This window comes from Lactuca saligna, chromosome 3, assembly GCF_052625555.1.
Source record: "Lactuca saligna cultivar CGN05327 chromosome 3, ASM5262555v1, whole genome shotgun sequence".
In the NCBI taxonomy this organism is placed as follows: domain Eukaryota; kingdom Viridiplantae; phylum Streptophyta; class Magnoliopsida; order Asterales; family Asteraceae; genus Lactuca; species Lactuca saligna.
The window spans coordinates 33276591-33298899 of record NC_136419.1 but is presented as its reverse complement, the minus strand read 5'-3'; the positions used below and the strand labels follow the sequence as shown (position 1 = coordinate 33298899).

The 22309-nt window shown below is 35.8% G+C and overlaps 1 protein-coding gene across 2 annotated transcripts in view; it reads right to left on the bottom strand.

The window, feature by feature from the left end:
- Nucleotides 1–22309, bottom strand: part of LOC145035083 (callose synthase 7-like) — a 42667-nt gene that overhangs the window by 2624 nt on the left and 17734 nt on the right. For both annotated transcript variants that reach the window (XM_078983672.1, XM_078983671.1), the window contains exons 26-40: nt 18152–18254; nt 17923–18074; nt 17720–17829; nt 17528–17629; nt 17380–17448; nt 17123–17309; nt 16919–17030; nt 3707–3829; nt 3511–3629; nt 1969–2052; nt 1774–1886; nt 1398–1627; nt 517–1314; nt 389–439; nt 107–289 (exon numbers count right to left, since the gene is read on the bottom strand). In XM_078983672.1, the coding sequence (XP_078839798.1) occupies nt 107–289; nt 389–439; nt 517–1314; nt 1398–1627; nt 1774–1886; nt 1969–2052; nt 3511–3629; nt 3707–3829; nt 16919–17030; nt 17123–17309; nt 17380–17448; nt 17528–17629; nt 17720–17829; nt 17923–18074; nt 18152–18254 (2536 nt within the window). The remainder of the gene's footprint in view (nt 1–106; nt 290–388; nt 440–516; nt 1315–1397; nt 1628–1773; nt 1887–1968; nt 2053–3510; nt 3630–3706; nt 3830–16918; nt 17031–17122; nt 17310–17379; nt 17449–17527; nt 17630–17719; nt 17830–17922; nt 18075–18151; nt 18255–22309) is intronic.

Below are 22309 nucleotides of genomic sequence, written 5' to 3'. Positions count from 1 at the left end.
AGATTAACATCCATGTATAGTTATCTCAATTAAGTGTTTAACTCATTAAGCCCATTAACTTAAAAAAACACCACTCAAGTCTACACTAATCCAAAGGGTTACTTACCAAGATGAATGCCCAACCAGTTGGCACAAAGGCAAGGAAGGCAACAAATATGTCACTGATGGTCAGGCCACATACAACAAATAAGACCGTCATGATCGAAAGGAAGACAACGAAGAGAAATGCCTTTAAGATCCTGAACATGAGCTGTAAATATGTGCCAAACTGTTTGGCCATTGAGACCAACTGACAAAAAGAGTATACACCATACAATTAGGCTTTCAAGATTTTCCTTGCCTTTCTAGGTCTACCACATAATCATAGATGATCAACTTAGTTTTTTACCTTAAATTCTAGAAGAGCAGATATCAAGACCAACCATGAAAGCGCATAAACCTGACAAAATAAAATAATTAATGAGAATAGATTGCACCCTATACAAGACAAATAAACTAGGAAGGAGGAAAACAAACCAGTATACTTTTGCTGCCACCTGCAATATTAAGACGATACACAAGTCCATACTGATAAATGAAGAACCGACACGCAAGTATAATTTCAAGAATTCTGCCCCTTTTGTTTGTGTACCTAAGATGTTGCTGTTCTGCATCCCACCATGATTCCCAACTTTTATCTTGTGCAATTCCAATCCCACCACGATTTCCTACCCACCTTTTCCAATCCGTCCAATCCTCCACTGTTTTCTGCCAGTCAATTCCCAAAGGATTGAACACAAAAGGAGCGAACAACCATGAAACAACCAGGAACCATATCGAGAACGTAATGAATAAGTATAGATTTGAACTTCGGTATGAGTTCCCATACGCCTGATAGATAATAAGCAGAATAGCCAATTCTAGCCCTTTCACAAAGTGACTACGCGAATATAGCCTGTAATTATCTGCAAATTTTGCATGGAAGACAATAAAACCACGACCCGTGGCACGATATTTTGAACCTCCATGTAGAATTGTTCTTCCAAAGTAATGTGCTTTCGTTCCAAGCTGGAAAGTGAAAAACACAGAGGCTAGTTGGAGTTGCATTACGATAAAGTCACGTAATGCGGTGCGAAATCCTCTTTCTATACTTATTTCCATAACCATAGGAAGCATGAGAAGTAAACCGAGTTGAAAGACAGTTTGGATGACTAAAGCTTCTTCTAGGCCTTTGTTGCTATTAAGACTTTCATCTTCTACTATTCTCCCTTCCAACCCACTCATAACCATATATATACGTCCATATAAAAATGCATAAACAATGAACACAGTAACCTGGATCAAAAGAAGTTATTTAATGCAAGTAATAATATTGTAAAAGTTATAAGTAAATAGAAGTAGTTTTTATTTTGTTATACCATGCTGCTAAAGTAGAAACCAACTGTGGTGTAGTAGAATGATAACATTCGGTAAAAATCAAAGCGGCGACCAAGTCGGTAAACATCACGGCTAAGCGTTTGTTCACCATTTCCATTTGCAACTTTGCATTCAAAAAGGGATATCTGATTCATACCAACATCACGACCCTTGCCTACTTGGATATATTCATAATGTGTGACATAACCTCCACGCAGAGTGGAACTATAACCTGTAAAAATGTAATTAGATTAAATTCATAGGGCAGTTCAAGAAGATAACTTTAAAGATATTAGAACTGGTTTTGCACTATTTTAAGTCTTTGTTGTGTGGAAACAGTTCTACAACATAATATCTTTGGGATGATGAGAAAGTTACCTGCAAATATATCGCCGCTCAAGTTGATGGTTCTTGAAGCTTTACTTATGCCACCCCTTGTGATGTGAAAGAGCCTGTCAAATATATCTGGGTGACCGTAATGGAATCGCACCCTGTGAAGCATATATATTCTAACTATTAATGAATTCATAGAGCAAAGTTGATATTTCATTTAACCATTTTTCATTATCGTACCTCAGAGGGTCAGCTAAAACCCTTTGGCCAATTGTCACAAAACTTGTCTCCTGGTTGGACGTGAACCAAGCTAGTGATGATACACTGCAAAATAATTCAAAGAATAAAAGAATTAAGGTAACCTTCCATCCGTTAAAAGTTTTGGCCAACACAAGTTGGAAAGGCTTTGTTGGGGCTTATATGATCAATGTGTGTGTTGTAGTTTAGTGCTAAAAACCATAGAGAATGATTGGTTATAGTGGCTGGAAATACAAAGGAAAATAGATGGTAACATGGGACAAAAAATTAGGTGTTATCAAAAGCCTTTTTACTAGAAAAGGCATTACAAGGTAGAAACTGCTTGCTTCAATTGTGGGTTACAATGACCTGATACAACTTCTATTTATAAGCCAAAATGTAATATATATATATATATATATATATATATATATATATATATATATATATATTGTTGGTCATTTTATGTAATTGGAACTTTTATGTGAGCTAAGGGGCTTCAAAATTTGTACTCTAATATATGTATGGGTATGTGTGAAGTGCACGCATGTATAAGATCGACTTAGAAGTATGTCCAACGACAAGTCAAGGGTCTGGGGGCAACGCCCTTGGGTCCAAGGTTTCTAAAGGGGCAGCGCCCCTAATGGGGTCCAAGTGGTAGAGACCCTGGATAGGGTGATTATCTTGAGGTTGATTATGGTAAAACTAATGAAATTCGTCAGTTATGGAAACCATTGATTTCCTCATTAAATTCCGCATTTCCTTGACTTGCTTCCAAAGCAACCCATGACAGACAACCCTTAGAGGCAAACTCTAAATCTTGTTTATTATATAAACGTCTCTTCTTTTTTAGTAGAGGGACACAACTATTAGCTCACTTTTCTTCAGACGAACATAGAATCCTTTCGGAAATTTGGCTTACGAATTTTGTGCCTAGATTCGTACATGTCATATTGGATTATCCTAGGCTGAATTTTTGCAACCTATACATAGGGTAGAAATATCAGTTCAAAAACTGTTCACACGATCCAAGAGGTATCCAGATCTCTAACATAAACTCTAATTCTTCCAACATATATAGCCTTAAAGGTATATAAGCTTAGACACTTAAGCTCATTATATTACTTCGTTTTGTATCATATATGCATTGTAATCGTCCAAAGTTCATAAAATTCAAATACTAACTTGATTTACTTCCAAGATTTTTATAAATTCTACCATTATCTTCCTCTTAAGCAATTTTCATTTTCAACTATAGTATATAGCCTAGTAGGTCTGCAGAAAGATTTGATGTAAGAGTAACATAATAGTGAAATTTTGAAAATCTTGAAAGTAAATCAAGTTAGGGGTTGAACTTTAAGAGCTTATGATGCATATATATATGATACAAAAACGATGTATTATGTTAGGTTTGGATACCTAAGTTTATATACATTTTGGGTATATTCACTTCTCCCATATATATGAGATGCAAGTAGGGAATGTGGCTTTTGGAAGGTTTAACATCACAAGCTTAATAATAAGTAAATATGAAACTATACAGACCTTCCTGTGAAGATATGTTCTCTCAACCCCAATATTGTTGGTCTACGTTGGCCATGATGATCCTTATGAAATTCCTCCAATACATTTCTCATTTTGAATGCTTCCTCAAAGTAATTGTCCTGTATATATAATTTAAGATATATGACAATGCTTCTAAAAGATAATAAAAAGAAACTTTTGTAAAGGACTAAATTACCTGATTCATGTCGATTGTTTGCAACGCTTCTCCACGAGTAAAAATAATCGCATGATTTTGGTTTTCAGGTTTTCCTTCACCGATTTTTGAAGGATTACCTGGAAGCTTGATACGGTATATTTCCTATCATACGAATATGCCATGATAACAATTAACAACAAAAATAAAAAAAGGTAAACTTTAATCCATCATCAATTAGTTATTTTATTCATGTTAGAATGTTTATGTGTGATAATTCTCATTGAGCATAGAGATTATCTTTCCCTGTATTAGGGTTTCCCTTGGTATATATATTACCTTTCCCTAGTTTTAGATCAAGACGATACACATAAGTATTATTGAGTTTCTATTACATTGTACCATAATTAGGTTAGACTATGCCCATTGGTGACAAAAAAATCAATCGGTCACCAAAATAATATTTAAAAAAAATGAGACATTGAAGCAAAACCCACTAACGGAGTGGGTGTATCAACGGTCATGTTGGTCATTTTTTTTATATATTTTAAGCTACTTGTCTTAATGAAAATGAAACCTGAGACTTTTATAAGATAAAATTATATATCCAATAAAATAAAAAATTATCCATTTTAGAAAATTTTAAAAAATACTAATATTAAAAACCTTGTTTTTATCTATAAATAAAGTATGATATCATCATATTTTCATATCGAATCTCCATTTTGTATTTTTAATCTCTTTTGATTTGTATTTTCTAAATATGGATGGTTCGTTTCCAAATTTTTACATAAATCTTGGAGACTCTTAAAATTGTTCTAATCCTCAAAACTCTTTGTTTTTTTTCAAATCCCACCCAAGACCATGTTACAAATAATCTTCAAACATTACAAAATACTGAAAAACAACCACGGGGCTATAAATGGAATGATGCTGAAGATGTCGCTTTAATGTTAGCATGGTGTTTTACTGGTAAAGATAAGATGTGTGGAAAAACCCAAAAAAAAAAGCATCATTGGGGGAACAAATAAAGGAACTGTATGATGCCAGGCTGAATATCCATAAAAGCTTAATAGCAGGAAAGGAGATCAAATGAGTGGTCATTATAAGCAACTTAGTGAAAATGCACAAAAGTGGGTTGGTTTTTATAAGGAAGCAAATCGCCGAACAAATGGAATGAGTCAGAAAGAGAAAGATGTTGAGAATGAAGCCCATAAAATTTATGAGGCAAGTAGGAACACCTTCAATGACATTATTTTTTTAATGAAGTTATGTGTAAACACAAGAAACGGGCATTATAGTTACATCGTGACACAACACGTTATCGTCCTGAATGTGAAGCGGGTAATGAAAAAAGTGGTAGTAGCACAAAAAGATCAAGAACTACTAAAGAAGGGAAGTATTGTGTCCATACCAACCCAAAAACGCCAACTAGCGATGTTTTAACAATTAAACATCCAACATGCTGTGATGCAGCTAAAACAGGGAAAAGGTAAGGCTTCTAATGAAACTGTGTCTTACTAGAGAAAATGAACTTGAAGTCATGAAAAAAGAATCAAATTGGATAAAGAAAGGGGAAAAAAAAGGATGAAAGGGAGCAAAAAATAAATGAAAGGGAGCTAATGAAGATGCAACTTATGCATCTGAACACTGCTACAAAAGTATCATTTATCGCTTAAAGAAGAAAACATGAAACATTTCTGATATCAAAGTCTTATGAAAACTAATTACCATTCACTATGTGTTTTATTTTCAGTTTATCTATGCACTCGTAAGACATTTTATTATGGGGTTTTATGTGGCATGTATTTGTAAGATATTTTACTTTTGTATCTCACGTATTTGTAATATATTTTATTAAGTAATGTTGTTGTTCATAAATCTTTTTCACACATTAAGTCTTCAGTATCATATTTATTAAACATAGTGCATTCAATTTCATCATATCATCTACCAAATCGAATATTATCTTCATTTTCAGGTGTCAACCTTGTATTGGATGCTTGGATATTATTTAGACAAAGCAATTTAACATCATCGTTATTCATAATTATATAAAAAAAATTAAATCATTTTTTTAGTATTAATAGAATATAGGACCATCATACTTTAATATCCAACACTAACTCTTCATTTTTTTGTCTCTCTGAAAAATGTCTTATAATGAAAACTCATCTAGTTCGAATAAATATTCAAAATGGGAAGCACAGGTCGTTATACATAATCGAAAACTTGATGAACTCATCATTGAATTACTAATAGAAGATCATCCTCCCATATCAAGAAGGGGGTATTGTGATTAAGAACATGAGCAAGATGGGGCACATTTAACGGAGGACTACTTTTTTAAAAACCCAACATATTATCAAGATACCTTTCAGTGTAGATTTCGTATACAAATATCACTATTTATCCATATAGTGAAAATTGTTACAACTAATGACCTATATTTTCAACAAAGACGTAATGCCACTGGTAGACAAGGTCTTTTCTTATTGCAGAAATATCATACCTATACAGGTTTTGGCATAGGAGACATCAACAAATGCACACGATGAGTATTTGAGAATGAGTGAAACTGTGACAAGGGATGTTGTAATAAAGTTTTTAGAAGGTATCATTTCATGTTTCAGTATAGAGTATCTTAGAAGCCTCAGTGAAGCTGATTTGGCAAGACTACTTCATATATGGAGTAACGTGGATTTCTAGGTATGATAGTAAGCACTGATTCTATGAACCGGATATGGAAAAATTTCCCCACTTCTTAGGCTAGAAAATATGCATGTAGAAACAGTAAACCAACAATCATTTTGGAAGCCATTGCATTGTATGACTTATGGATATGGAATGCATTCTTTCGAACTCCAGGTGTGTTCAATGACATTAACGTCCTCAACCGATGTCCTATTTTTGATGATGTCTTAGCAAGCCAAACACCCATACGAGTTACATCATGAATATATGTGAAACTAATGTCGCATATTATTCCATTTTGATGATGTCTTAGTAGGCCGAACACCCATAGGAGTTGTGGCATGAATATACGGGAAACTAATATGGCATATTATCCCACTGATGGTATATATCCTTCATGGGTTGCTTTTGTCAAGTCAATAACTCCCCCCAACTTCAGAAACACAAGTTGTTTGTTGAACATCAAAAGGCCACTAAAAACGATGTTGAACGAGAATTTGGAGTTCTAAAATATCGTTTTAAATTTCTTTGACATCCATTTTTTATGGACAAGGATATGATGGGGGAAATTATGATTGTGTGTATTATCAATCATAATGTTATCGTGGTACATACCTTCACTATTATGATCCATTTGAATTTCTAGATGACAGACCGAAAAACCGACAACAAAGAACCTCTATTGAAGTTGATGAAAAAAATTTAGAATATTTCACTCAACGAATTGCAGACCTATTTAGTTATATGAACAAAATGGCACAACTTCATAATAAAGAATATCATAACACGCTTAAAACGATTTGATTGAGCATATATGGAAATTTTTTGGCATTAATGGACGATTATGTTGTTTTTGCACCTTCTATATCAGTAATCTTGTATTTCATGTTTTGATTTTAACTTGGTTTATCTATATTATTAAGTTAATTTGTTTCATAAATGTAAAATACTTTTATTTAGTTTTGTTTTTAAAATAAATAATTTATTAATTTTAACTAAATAAATTATTTTTATTTTTTTAATAAATATTAATAGAATAAAAAATAATCTTAAAGTTTATTTATATAATAAAAAATGGTTTGAGTTGATTTGCCCATGGTGTGAAAAGTTAGGGTTAATAGGTGGAAGAGAGGATTTTAATGGATAGTTGGGTTGGTTTTGGTTGTGAATAGGAGTAATCTATAAGTACAAACCTATCAAATTCTGTTATCACGAACGGCCATTTCAAGTGCGCGTTTTGGATCAATGCCATATCATCGTGGTCTTCAGAATCCCCCCATTAGGAAGTCCTGAAAACATGTCACCATTCTGACATAGTATGAGCCACACGTGTATCATCTCATTTTAAATGTCTGACCATGCATCAGCACGTGAGAGCGTGTGAGCACTGTTTTAGTTTTGATTTTTGGTGTGGTGCCGACATTTGGAATTCTGCCAATCCCGTTGGTTCATATTTCACCATCCGAGATTTTTTAGGTTCCAATCTGGTTCTATTCCTTTTCTCATTTTTATGTGATTTTGAGTTCAGGTTGTCCTCTTAAAACATCGGGAGGAGATGACAAATGTCTATTAGTAGTAGTGGCCCACGTATTATTGTTAAGGTGGTAGCTGTTAGACTCATTGATAACAATTTAAACTACTCCAACTTACTTGAATGGAATGAAACTATTCAACTCTATCTCAAAACCATGAGAATAACCTCCCATCTCACATACAGTCCTCCATTTGAGAGAGTCATGAAAACTTAGGAGGGAACATATTTCCATTATAAGTTTTATGTTCGTACTAAAACCAGAGGTGGTCAGATCTAAGTTTTTGAAAGAATATGCATTTCCTTCCCATTAAGAAACATTTTTTTTTTCAGAATAAGAACCATCATCCTCTCAAACCTCTGATCATTGTATTGCCTTAGTTAGTAAAAGAGGATTTCATGGTAGTTTTTAAGGAGGGTCTCGTAGGGGCCACAGGGAGCTTCAAAAGAGGTCATAGTAACTGTACCACTAACTTGCAAACTTATGATGATGTCGAGTGTTACTATTGCATTGATCTCGGTTATACTAAACACACATGCAAGAAGCTATTGGCTAGAAATCAGAAGGATCCATTCATCACATGTTTCCTCTACTTTTGGAGAACATTAACAATTAACTTGGTGATAAGTATGCTCGACTCATGGGAACAGAGAATCCAACTGTTGTATTTACCATGACATGTAAATCTAGTAAATACTTATTATCCTCTATCTCTAAATGGGAACAGATTTAGGTGCTTTGGAATTCGAATCACATGACAAGTAATCATAGGATTATTTTCCAATTTCAATAAACCGATGTCTTCATCCTATGTCACAATTGATGATGGCCGATGAGTCTACCCTACTTGTCCTTGGTTTTGGAACCATTAAACTTATCCCATTGGTTTCATTATATTCGGTCTTGAGCCTAACTAACTTTTTGTTTAACATGTTATCCATCAGCAAAATTATTGTGCTGTAAAGTGTATTTTCTCATTCTTTCCTGATTTATGTTCTTAGATTTATCGACGAAGAAGATTATTAGCAAAGGATGGGAATATGATGACCTAGATACATATTTGAAATTCAAACACCATACCTATTGACTTCTTACAATTCATTGTCTCTAATTGAAGCCAGATTAGTACATCCTTCAATACATAATCTAAAGAAGTTATGTCTTGATTTTTCTTATTTATAATCTTTATAGTGTGAGTCATATCAGTGTTGTAAACATCAACGTATTCATTTAATTCATAAATTAAATAAAAGGGTTGCATATATTCCCTTTTGACTTAGTCCATTCCGATGTTTGGGGTTTGTATCATGTTACATCTAAAATTAGGTTGAAGTACTTTGTTAATCTTGTTCATAATTATTCTTGACTACTTGAGTTCACCTTATGAAAAGTTGAACTAAGTGTCTGACAGAACCCTATATATTGATAATCAAAAGAATATTCCTCTCAAACCGTTTAGTCTTATATGCACCAAAATAGCATTCCATATACATCATGATGCGTTGATGCTCCAACTCTATAGAACCTAAGAGTTGTCATTTACTTGAGCTATCGAGAACTCTTATACTCCAAATGGCTATCCTTAAAACCTTTTTGCCGATGCAATTTACATTCCAGCATTCTCATCAGTCGTATAATCTTAGTTGATATGGATGTTGGAGTTTGACTCTCAACCTTATTCCCTACAAAATCATTGCTCCTCGTTTATCCAAAGATCTTTGGTAATTCTTGTTTTGTTTGTGAAACCCGATCACACGTAACTAAGTTGGATCCAAAGTCCTTAAAGCATGTCTTTCTTGGTTACTCCTAGCTTCAAAAAGGATATAAATGTTTTTCTTCTACAATTAATAGATATATTTTATCTTGGTATGTTAAATTTCATGAAAATCTACCCTTCTTTCATGTGTTCGAATCATGAAATCATAGGGACAGTGATGACCAAAGGGCTCTTAGACTAGCGACATTAGGTTTTTAAAGGCGTCCCTCCCTTAAGGGGCTGAGGGTACATGTAACAACCTGAATTTTCCCATTTTGTCATTGAGGTTAGTTTATGTTAAGTATTTTCTTAAGCTAACCTTTTATCTTAGTTGAAGTTAAGTTACGAGGGCCGAAGTCTAAGAAAACGATCATTGATGATGTATATGGACCATGGGGTCATTTTCTCATACATTGAGGGCTTAGTTTGTAACTTATAGAGTATATAACCTATCCAAACCCTAGAGTGAGAGAGTGTTCTTGAGTGCTTTCCATCATTGGAGTAGAAGTCATTGAAGTGAAGATTGTTGCCGATTTTAGTGGAGTTTGGTGGCGTTCATTAGACTGTGTCCTCTCTATCCAATCCCTAATGTTCTTAAGAATTTTCCAGAAGCTATGTGTACTTTCCTTGAGCTCTTTACTATTCCTTTAAGTCGCAATCAATAGATATCCACGGATTGTGAGAAATCCATGGTATAAAGTGTTGTGTTGATCCTCAAAGTGTTCTAACCATTATGGACACTTAATCATAGCATGGCATAGTTGAAATCCTCCCTAAAGGGTTTTTGATCAGACATGAGAAGGTAGATCGTCGGAAAACATTCTTGTAAGGGTCAGTATTCCCATGGGTGACACACAAGTGTCTACGGTGGGGTGAAGGAGTTTGTGTTTTTCCGCTTTGCGACTTGTCAACCAAACCATGCCATGGTATCACACTACTCGAGGCACGGAAACTGCGTTGTGTTGGCCACTTTCTATTTTTAGGGATCGTTTTTAAAGGCTTTTATATACTCTTTTAGGGTGCTTAATTTCTTCCTGAATAGTGTCTTCCTCTCTTCATTTCTTCCCATAAATTGGACTAGAGGTGAATCATCTTATCTTGTAATTCTAGTACTTTGTTGGGGAAATCTCATATCCTAGAATGTGTGAATTGATACTAGGATGTTATCGGAATTATGTGCCTAATTGTGAATGATGTATATGTTCGAAATGTCTTGTTCTTTACTGTAGAAGGAATGTCTAAGGTGTATTGCTTGCTAGATATTTGATATTATGTTTGTGTGTGAATTGTGTGAATATGATCATGCTAGAAAGAGGGGTATAATTTGATTATGATATGTGATGTATGCATACTATGTTTTTTTGGAAATTATGTTGTCTATGATTATCACAATGCATGCTAGTTATATAACTTGCCTATTAAAGTGATGATGTGGTATGCATGATTATATTATGATGAGAATACGATGAAATGTAAAAGGCCCTTTTCTATGTATTTAATAATAAAACTAATATGGGGAAACATACTTAGAGGGGTGAGCGTAGCAGCCTTGACTTAGGTGTTCATCCTACTCGGATTTTCTGATGGCATAATAGGTTGAAAGAATACCGATAGGATAAGCGCTTAAGCCAAGTCTAAGAGTTGAGTGGTTTTTTGAGGCAGTCATTTGGTACATGGTCCATTGATGCTCGGACAGGATTGGTGTTGGCGATTGATGGATGCCAAGTACAAACATCATGTTTGAGTAAGAAGTATCTAATGACAGAAAGATAACAACAAGTACCACTCTCGAACAACAGCTCATGTACTTGTATATGCATTGTCGAAGTAGTGAATGCAGCACACCGGGGACAGATAACAAGTACCACTCTCAATCTAAAACTCATGTACTTGTATATGCATCGTCGTAGTAGCAAAGAACCACACTAAGGACAACATTACTAGTGAGAGTAATTAGCACATTAGGTCGATTTAGTCACGTTAGTAGTGAATGGGATATTTCCTTTTGGGTTAATGATAAACATAAAGACTCATAACAAGGAAGTAAAGCGATAATAATGAAGATTAATTTTTAAAAATATGATAGTGATGAAAAGTGATGAATAATCATGATGATTAATGAAGAGTAATTATTAATGAAGATTAGAACGATGACTAATATCAACTTATTATAGTGATAAAAATATGAAGTATGTGATGCGGTACAATTTATAAAAACTGATTACATGTTATGTGATAATTAAATAACCCGTTTTGGGATATTCATGTTTTTTTAACATTGTACTTTTGATGTACTCACTTAGTAGTTGCTAACACTGTTCTTTTCTTGTTGTTTTCGCCTTGCATATGTTCACATATTGTGATTTATTGACTTGGTGAGGATGAGGCTTTTTGGGTAGTTATGTTCTTGGTATATCTTATGGTAGTCGATTGTTGAGATTTCATTTACAGTTGGTTTGTGCAAACTTAAACGATTTTTTAGTGTTGTTTTTTATGACAATGTAACTTTGGTGATGTTTTTGAAATAAACAAAAAATAAGACTTATGTTAACGTATTATGTTTTAAATGTTCTTTTAAATAAAAAAATGAGGTGAAAAGTCACGACTTTATAGTTCAAGTCTTGTGGTGGACAAATGTGTAATATAGGAATAGGAAAAGGGTGTATTAGCCATTCCAAAAAAAAGACACTAGCGACTTGTTGGTATATATTATACTAGTTCCTAATCCACCTCCACATCTGGCATCCACCCATCCGATTCCACTCAACCTCAAGATTTTGTTAGGAAACCAATTCCTCATATCTACCATATGTGAAAACTTTCTACATTAAATTTTGATCCGCTGCCATCTTTCTCGACAGATCAACCTAGCAATGAACCTCATGCCTGTGGTGCTCTATCACATGTAAATACACATGTCCCCAACCTTGATGTTCTCATTTCCATTTAAAAATGTAAGCATTTTTGTACTTACCTTATTGCATTTTTTACTTCCTATGATAAGATACTTGTAAATTTTTGATATTTGGTTTCTACATTTGTAACGCTCGCAGATCCGGGCTAGTTAACTTAGAGATAATAGGGGTCGAAAACTACTTTTCGACAAAAGATTATTTAGAATAAATAATCTTAACCAAGTTGTATAATATGTCTCAAGGGTTCCGCACATATAAAGAACGCCGAAATCCAAGTTATAACGAAGAAGTTATGGTCCGTCGAAGTTTTTCGGCAAAACCGGTACGACACCGGGAGATGTAAATAGTGAATTTAAGATAGAGGACTTTTTAGCCTTAGTGATCTAAACAAAAGTTGTAGAATATGTTATGCCGAGGACATCCATAAAAAGAACACTCAAATCTGACTGCGTATGAGGAAGTTATGAATTTTCTAAGATTTTGCATAGTAGTGCACGATCCGAAACTCGAATTTTAATTCGAGTGGTTTTTGGCTTACGCGACCTAAATGAGAGTTGAAGATCTCATTAATAGGAACTCAACGGTAAAAAGACAGACGAAAACGGAGTCTGTATGAGGGAGTTACGAATTCTTCGTGATCATTTAACAGTCTAATCTCCTTGTACTGTTAAATTTAAGATCGGCCGAGAATTAGCCAACAAAGTCTAAATGAAAGTTGTAGATCTTGTTTTTACCTATGTGTGGATATAAAGAACGTCAAAAATAGATATCGTATTCGAAAGTTATGAATTTTTTTAAATCGGCTGATTTCCACCCTGTGTGCGATGCCACGTGTCAGCACCAGGCTGCGCCTGGCTGTAGCCAACCTGGCTCACGACATGAATATCAAAAATTCACTACGTTAACCTTCCTCCAGCCCCTATAAATAAGTGGTGAGGCCTCCATTCATTCCTCACACCTCCCCTCACTTCCCTCTCTCTCTAGAACTTCTCTCTAGCCCCAAAACCCCCCGAACAGCCTAGGGAACCTCCCTAGCACGAGGCGGAAGCCCCGGAGTGCCTGGCGGCTTCGAGAAGAAGAGCCTTTCGGCTCGGGAAAGCTGCTCCAACGGAGCCCGGTTTTGTGAAAAACCCGCTGTAAGTGAGCTACACCTACGCTATTTTTAATATAGCTTTTATTTAATTATAGTAACGTTATTAGGAACTTATAATAAATACTTGGGCTATTATTATGGGCTATATAAGTATTGTTTAATGCTTATATAATAGTAATAATAGTTACACTATTAATTAGTCGCGGTTAACGTTAGACTAAACCCTAGTGATATTGATACTAGGTTTTGTCGAGGAAAATTATTTTAAGAGTAACGAAGTGCTGTCCGAGTGCCGAGTCACCACCTAATCAAGTGAGTGCATAGTCCCTTTCATGAACATGATTTTAATACAAGTATTGATTGAACATATTAAATATATGTTTATGTGCAAATTATTTGATGTTTTCTGAATTACATGTTAAAGAACATACCCGATTATTTATAATGATTTAGGCTAATGAGTAAACCTAAAATTTGTTATGAGGGTCATTGGGTAGTATCTCCTTATGAGTACGAGTAAGATATATACAGGGAATAGAACCCTTAAACATGTCATTGATCCAGAAGCATGGATTAGACATAGTCATTTGTCCCTAGTCCGAGAGTATGGATTGGACTCAGTTAACTATCGTTAATCCGGGAGTATGTATTAAGACATAGTCAGTTGTCCTTAATTCGGGATTATGGATTAAGACATAGTCAGTTGTCCTTAATCCGGGAGTATGGACATGACATAGTCATCTGTCATTAAACCGGGAGTATGGATTTAGACACGGACCAATTGTCCCTCATCCGAGAGTATGGAATAGGTATAATCAAGGACTCGAGAGCATGGACTAGATCCGGAGTAAGAGGTAAAATTTAAGATCCGTGAGTATGGATAGTCTCGTTGTGAGGACTGACGGGGTGGGGTAAGAGTTGATTATATATATGGGGAAATCGTATATTGTGTGAATTTATATATATATATATATATATATATATATATATATATATATATATATATATATATATATATATATATATATATATATATATATGTTTAACATTGTGGGATTGAAATCCCTATGTACTCACCAGGTTTCCCAACCTGACCCACTCAGTTTATTCATATTACAGGTGTTGATATGAAGTCACATTACACTAAGAGATATAAAAGAGATGTAGATCACTAGTGATAATGAATGTAAGTTCTGTTTATGCTTATGTTTCTGTATTGACGATGACATCCCAAATGTTTTAAAATGAATAAAAATACTTTTCTTCGAAAATGCTTTGATAACGTATTTATCATGTTTTACTGGGAACAAATTCCGCAACATTTTTATTAAAAGAGGTACTCTGATTTTTATAAAGCATAAACAAAATCGGTCTTTTCTGACCGTGAAAATGGGGATGTCACAACATTCAACTCTATTTGTATCCCTAAAAGAGTTAATGAAGTTTTGACCCATCCTGGATGACGAGATGTCATGATTGAAGAAATGAATGCTCTTGATCATAACGGTACATGGGTGTTGACATACTTACCTTTAGATAAATAGGTGATTTGTTGTAAGCGAGTATTTACTGTGAAAGTTAATCCAAAAGGTTCAATGGCTCAACTAAAGGCACGGCATGTTGTGAAAGGAATGAAGGCTATGCTCAAACCTATGAAGTAGATTAGTCATACACAGTTTTTTGGTGGCTAAATTATCCTCCATCCATCTATCTATGTCTTTCTCTGCCATGTATGACTAGACCATTTGCCAGCTAGATGTCAAAATGCATTTTTGCATGGTGATCTACATGAGGATGTTTACATGGAGTAACCACTCTATTTTGTTGCTCAATGGGAGCAAGTGGAGTATGGTAAAGTCTGAAAATTACAAAAATCTATGTATGGTATAAAGCAGCCCCCGTGTGTTTGCTTTGGATGATTTAACATGGTGATAATAGAGTTTGGCTCATAGAGAAGCTAATATGAACACTCGATATTAGTTACTTTGTCTTCTTCTAGATGCCTCTTGTTGTATATGTTGATGTGATTACTAGCAATAATGAGGCTAGAATAAAGAAATTAAAATATTTCCTTACATCTTGTCTTTCAAACAAAAGATCAGGTTCCTTTTAAATACTTTCTGGGAATCAAAGTCTTTAGTACTCATAAAGGATTCCTTTTATTTTAACAAAAGTATTGTCGAGATATGTTAAATCTCGTTTGATTAAATCAATGTGTGTGAAGTTCACGTGATTATGAATATGAAGCTAACAACAAATGATAAAATCCCCCCTAAGAATCAAGAAAAATGTAGAAGAATTATGGGAAAGTTGAACTATTTGACAATTACACAACCGAAAATTGTGTTCCAGGCTGGTATAGTTAGGCAATTTTTGTTATCTCCAAGAAGCTCACATTGGGATGTTGTTGCCTAATTATGAAATATTTTAACCATTCGTTGAATTTAGGTATTTGTACCAGACTCATGTCATCATGGTATGTAAGGGTTTACATATGTCAACTATGATAGTGACCCTACAAACTAGCAGTCACCACTACATGATACTGTGTTTTTGAAGTGAAAAATCTAGTTTCTTGGAAGAGTAAAAAACAAAATGTTGCATCTTGCAAGAGGGCAAAATGTGAAACCAAGGCTACGGCTGAAGATACGATTAGGAAATCTACTTGTCGAAATTGATTTCCCTATATCCAAGCCAATGAACTTATGGTTTGAAAATCAAACAACCATTCACATTGCAACCAGTATTGTTTTTCATAAGATGACCAACCACGTTGAAGTTGATTGTCACTTCACTCGCAAAAAGGTTGACAATAGAACTATCACTACATCTCATGTTCACTATGTCTCATGTTCGAGCTTCCTAATGTCTTCAACATTAAATCAATAATTAGGAGAAAATTTTCTAATATTTGAAACAAATTGAACATTATTAACAACTATGCTCCAACTTGAAGAGAAGTATTAGAATGTATATATGTGATATTTCTCTAGGTAGGCCTGTTGAGCACACAGGCCGACTTTTCCTGAATTAGGGTTGCCCTCTATCTATATATTGTGTACGTACCAAAGGGCTTGTAGCTCAGTAGTATCAGGTGGTGCCCTCCCTCTTTGAGGTCGGGGGTTCAAGTCCCGTCGTGAACATAGGTGGAATAGGTGTTGTTCGCTTAGGAGTAGATTAGATTTGCCGGTTCAAAAAAAAAAAAAAAAAAAAAAAAAAAAAAAAAAAAAAAAGTCTCCATTCAATACAAAAATGTATAGTTACCTCATCTAACGAATCCCCGCCCTTGACTAGAACAGAGTAGTAAACCATCTCAGATCTACCATTGATGGTAGCCTCTCTCTCGTCTATATAAGCGACACGTAAAGAAGGATATCTAACCGTTCAAAATATAATTAATTAAAAAATATACTTTTAAATTTTTGATTAATATATGATCATGATCACATAAATGATAAATACACTTACGTCAGCATGAGATTCAAGATGTTAGTATAACACCTTTGATCTCTCTCCTCACTGGATTTCTTTTGAGCACCATAAATTTGGCATGAGACGACATAGGTGAACTTTAAATCAGCCATTGCACTTGCACGTTCTTTGAGATACATGTGATGGTGAGTCATGTTCAATGTCCGGAATCCAGTAAAAATCTCTATGGAAAAAACTTAAATTATTTAAAAAATATACCGACACTTAAATTTTTTTTAATGGATCACACTAACCATCGTCTTTTGAATAGTCTAGGAAGCATTGAAGTTCCAGAGCTTCCTTATAGTACATCATCCCTCTCACTGAGAAATTTTTGTGAATGAGCTTCTAAATATATAAAATATAAACTTTTAATTAAACTAGCATGCAAACAAGACAAACCTGTTCTGGAAAGAGTCTGCCCCCTATAAGAAACCCATTGACGTGTGGCTTCTGTTTTATCCTCGCTACCTGCAATCCGCTCTTCAAAATTCTTCCATTCATCTGGTTTTGCATTAACAACCAAGAAAAAAAAATAATGTATTTTGATTCTATATAAAGAGGACAACAGTCAAAACTAATATCAATAGTCACCTGGATATATCTTCTGGAGGTAAAACAAAATTGAAATTCCATCTTCATTTTCCTTGTGAAGCTCTTCTTCTGAATAGAGGACATCTTCCTTGTAGTACGGAGTCAAAACACTGAAGTTTACATAAACAACAAAATATAATCTTAAGGATAATAATGTAGGGCATCCATGAGTGAAATATAAGAGTGGTTGGAAAATTGCTGACCTAAATGAGAGCATGTCACGGACAGTTGGAGCATTTGGCATTTTCATATATAAGGAGTTTGCAAAGAAAGTGATACGCCTACGAGCTTCCAAATTTCTAGGCACATCAAATGCGGATTCCTTAACAGTCAAAAGCATACGAAGCCTTGCCACCTAGGTGCACAAATGGAAAATTAGAAAAAGGAATAATAAGAACGAAATCGGGAGGGTGCCCAGATGGCAGATGATACCTTTTCCTTCCATGATTTCATTTGAGTTAATCGGACATTGATTTGCTCAAATCTTTCCTTTCTGTCATTATCACGATGATAAGCGTGAGCTTGTTCAAGTATCCTACAAAACGACACAAAATAAATTTTACAACAGAATATTTGATGGTCAGTCCAAAATGTTAAAGATCATCACTAGCCCAATAAAACAAATATTATTTAGAAGACTTTAGCTTGTTCTAGAATGCTCTAGAAGATTCTAGAACATTATGGAAGACTATGGAAGACTCTGGAATATACCGGAAGAGTCTAGAATACTCTAGAACGACATGGAAGACCCTGGAAGGTTATGGATCATTCTAGAAGACACTGGAGCAACCTAGACTTCTCCAGAACATGGAAGAACGTTCTAGAAACATATGGAAGGATGTAGAGTATGTTAGATAGTTCTAGAGTTATCTAGTATGTAGTAAGTGTATGCTAGTATCTAGAACCATCCTAAGAGGCCTATAAATAGGTATGGAGCTCATTTGCTCCAAACCATCCAAGAAAGCCTCAAAGAAAGCAAAGTGTGTAGTAGTCTCACAAAGTGTAAGTTCTCCTTAAGTGTCTTAATAAAAGTCTTGTTGTTTCCCATATAAAAGAGTCGTGTTCAACAATCTGGTATCAAAGCAAGGTTTCTTGATAGTGAGAACGAGTGATTCTCGTTGTATCGTGAGTAGTTTGTGACTCTGCAAGTTTAGTGTCGAAACTAGCTTGTTTGGTATTACCGAGGTACTGCCAACACGATGGGTGATCTCCAAGTCGTCGGAGGAATCAAGAAACTCAACAACAACAACTACAAAACGTGGGAAACATGTATGAAGTCCTACTTACAAGGACAAGATCTATGGGAGGTCGTTGGTGGAAGCGAAACTACGCCACCAGAGGAAGACGTTAATGGTGCTTTACGCAAATGGAAAATCAAAGCAGGCAAAGCAATGTTTGCCTTGAAGACCACAATTGAAGAAGAGATGTTGGAGCATATTCGGGATGAGAACACCCCGAAAGAAGCTTGGGATACGTTTGTGACGCTTTTCTCAAAGAAGAATGATACGAGACTACAACTTTTGGAGAACGATCTATTATCAATCTCACAACGTGACATGACGATTGCTCAATATTTCCACAAGGTCAAGTCGATATGTCGGGAGATTAATGAACTAGATCCACAATCCGTCATTGCAGAAGCTCGAATGAAGAGAATCATTATCCATGGACTGAGGCCGGAATATAGAAGCTTTGTTACTGCTGTACAAGGATGGCCCGCTCAACCATCACTTGTAGAGTTTGAGAATTTGTTGGCCAGCCAAGAAGCTATGGCTAAGCAAATGGGAGGCATCACGCTGAAGAGTGAAGAAGAAGCACTCTACACAAGTAAAAGTCGGAGGAATTTCAAGCCACCTTCTAAAGAAGGATACAAAAATGCTGACAAAGGGAAGAGTCAGCAAGGAACCTCAAAACCATGGAGATCTCAAAAGACCGACAATAAGAGTTCTCGGGGGAGGAGGTTCGAAGGCAACTGCAACAACTGTGGAAAGTGGGGCCACATGTCCAAGGATTGTTGGTCAAAGAAAAAGTCTGTGGAAAGCAATGTAGTAACTTCCAAAAAGGAAATAGAGGATGAATGGGATGCTGAGGCATTATGTGCCATTGAAGAAAACGAGTTGGCACTCATGACAATGATGGGAGAGCGTATCAACTATGAAAATGACTGGATCATTGATTCAGGATGCTCCAATCACATGACTGGCGATCAGAACAAACTACAAGACGTGAAGGAGTACAAAGGGAGTCGCATGGTACTTACAGCCAACAATGCACGACTTCCAATTGCTCAGATTGGAAAAACGACGATCATGCCTGGTAATAAATCTGACATGGTGTCACTACATAATGTGTATCACGTGCCAGGTATGAAGAAGAACTTGTTGTCGGTATCGCAACTAACATCGTCAGGCAACTACGTCTTGTTTGGCCCACAAGATGTGAAGGTCTATCGAGATCTTAAAATATCATAAACGCCAACAATGGAAGGACGAAGAGTGGAGTCCGTTTATGTGCTCTCCGCAGAGTCTGCCTATGTAGATAAGACTCGTAAGAATGAGACAGCAGATCTATGGCATGCACGGTTGGGACATGTTGGTTATCACAAGTTGAAGGTAATAATGGAGAAATCCATGCTCAATGGCTTACCTCAACTTGAAGTTAAAACAGATGTTGTTTGTGTTGGATGTCAGTATGGTAAAGCTCATCAATTACCATACAAGGAGTCAAATTTTAGAGCAAAGAAGCCACTAGAGTTAATTCACTCGGATGTGTTCGGTCCAGTCAAGCAGACATCAGTTAGCGGGATGCGGTACATGGTGACGTTCATTGATGATTATTCGAGATATGTGTGGGTTTTCTTCATGAAAGAAAAATCTGAAACATTCTCAAAGTTTCTAGAATTCAAGACAACGGTCGAAGGAGAAGTGAGAAAGAAGATTCGGTGTCTACGCTCAGACAATGGAGGAGAATACACCTCAGAAGAATTCAATCGCTATCTAAAAGAATGTGGTATACGTCATCAATTCACATGTGCCAACACACCTCAACAAAATGGTGTAGCTGAGAGAAAGAATCGACATCTTGCAGAAATTTGTCGAAGCATGCTACACGCGAAGAATGTCCCAGGAAGATTTTGGGCTGAAGCAATGCAAACTGCTGCCCATGTGATCAATAAACTTCCCCAACCAAGGTTAGGTTTCATCTCACCATTTGAGACACTATGGAACATGAAACCTACTGTTAGCTACTTCCGAGTATTTGGTTGCATCTGCTACGTATTTGTACCTAGTCATTTACGTAGCAAGTTTGACAAGAAAGCAGTCAGGTGTATATTTGTTGGATATGACAATCAAAGAAAAGGATGGAGGTGTTGTGATCCAACAAGCGGAAGATGCTACACTTCAAGAGATGTAGTGTTCGATGAAGCATCTTCATGGTGGTCATCAGAGAAGAAAGTACTACCAAACTCGGAAAATATTGAAGAAGTTTTAAAACAAAAGATAGGGGAGCAAACTGCACATATTTGGTCAAGTGTTGATACACCTGAAGATCCGAGCGACACTGATGTCATTGAGCAAGAAGTAACTCAAACAAGTGATGCCAGTGAAAGGGAGCCGCCGCCTCCACAACTTCGAAGGACGGAAAGAATCCGAAAGCCTAATCCCAAGTATGCTAATGCGGCCATTTTAGAAGACGGTGTTAAAGAGCCGGAGACATATGAAGAAGCAATTAAGAATAAAGCTTGGCAGAAGGCGATGGAAGAAGAAGTTACAGCCTTATAGCAGAATCAAACTTGGGAACTAGTACCAAGACCAAGAGATTTAAAACCCATTTCCTGCAAGTGGGTTTATAAAATAAAGCGTCGCCCAGATGGATCAATTGAGAGATACAAGGCTCGTCTGGTGGCTCGAGGGTTCTCACAACAATATGGATTGGACTATGATGAAACATTTAGTCCAGTGGCGAAGATAACTACTGTACGGGTGTTGTTAGCTCTTGCAGCTAGTAAAGACTGGAAATTATGGCAAATGGATGTGAAGAATGCTTTCTTGCATGGAGAATTAGATCGGGAGATCTACATGAACCAACCAAAGGGATTTGAGGATGAAGTTAATCCCAATCATGTGTGCAAGTTGAGAAAAGCTCTTTACGGATTGAAGCAGGCACCAAGAGCCTGGTATGGTAAGATTGCTGAATTTCTTACCCGAAGTGATTATTTAGTTGCACATGCAGACTCAAGCCTATTCATCAAAGAAAAAGAAGGGAAGTTGGCAATTGTGTTGGTTTATGTGGATGACTTGATCATCACCGGGGATGACGAAAGAGAAATCCATCAAACAAGAGAAAATCTATCGGTACGATTCCAAATGAAAGAGTTGGGGGAGCTTAAACACTTCTTGGGGTTAGAAGTTGATCGTACAAAAGAAGGGTTGTTTCTCTGCCAACAAAAGTATACAAGAGATATACTTCAAAAGTTTGGCATGTTGGAGTGTAAGCCAATATCAACACCAATAGAGCCAAATGCCAAGATATGTGCTCATGAAGGAAAAGAGTTGGACGATGGAACGATGTATCGACAACTAGTAGGTA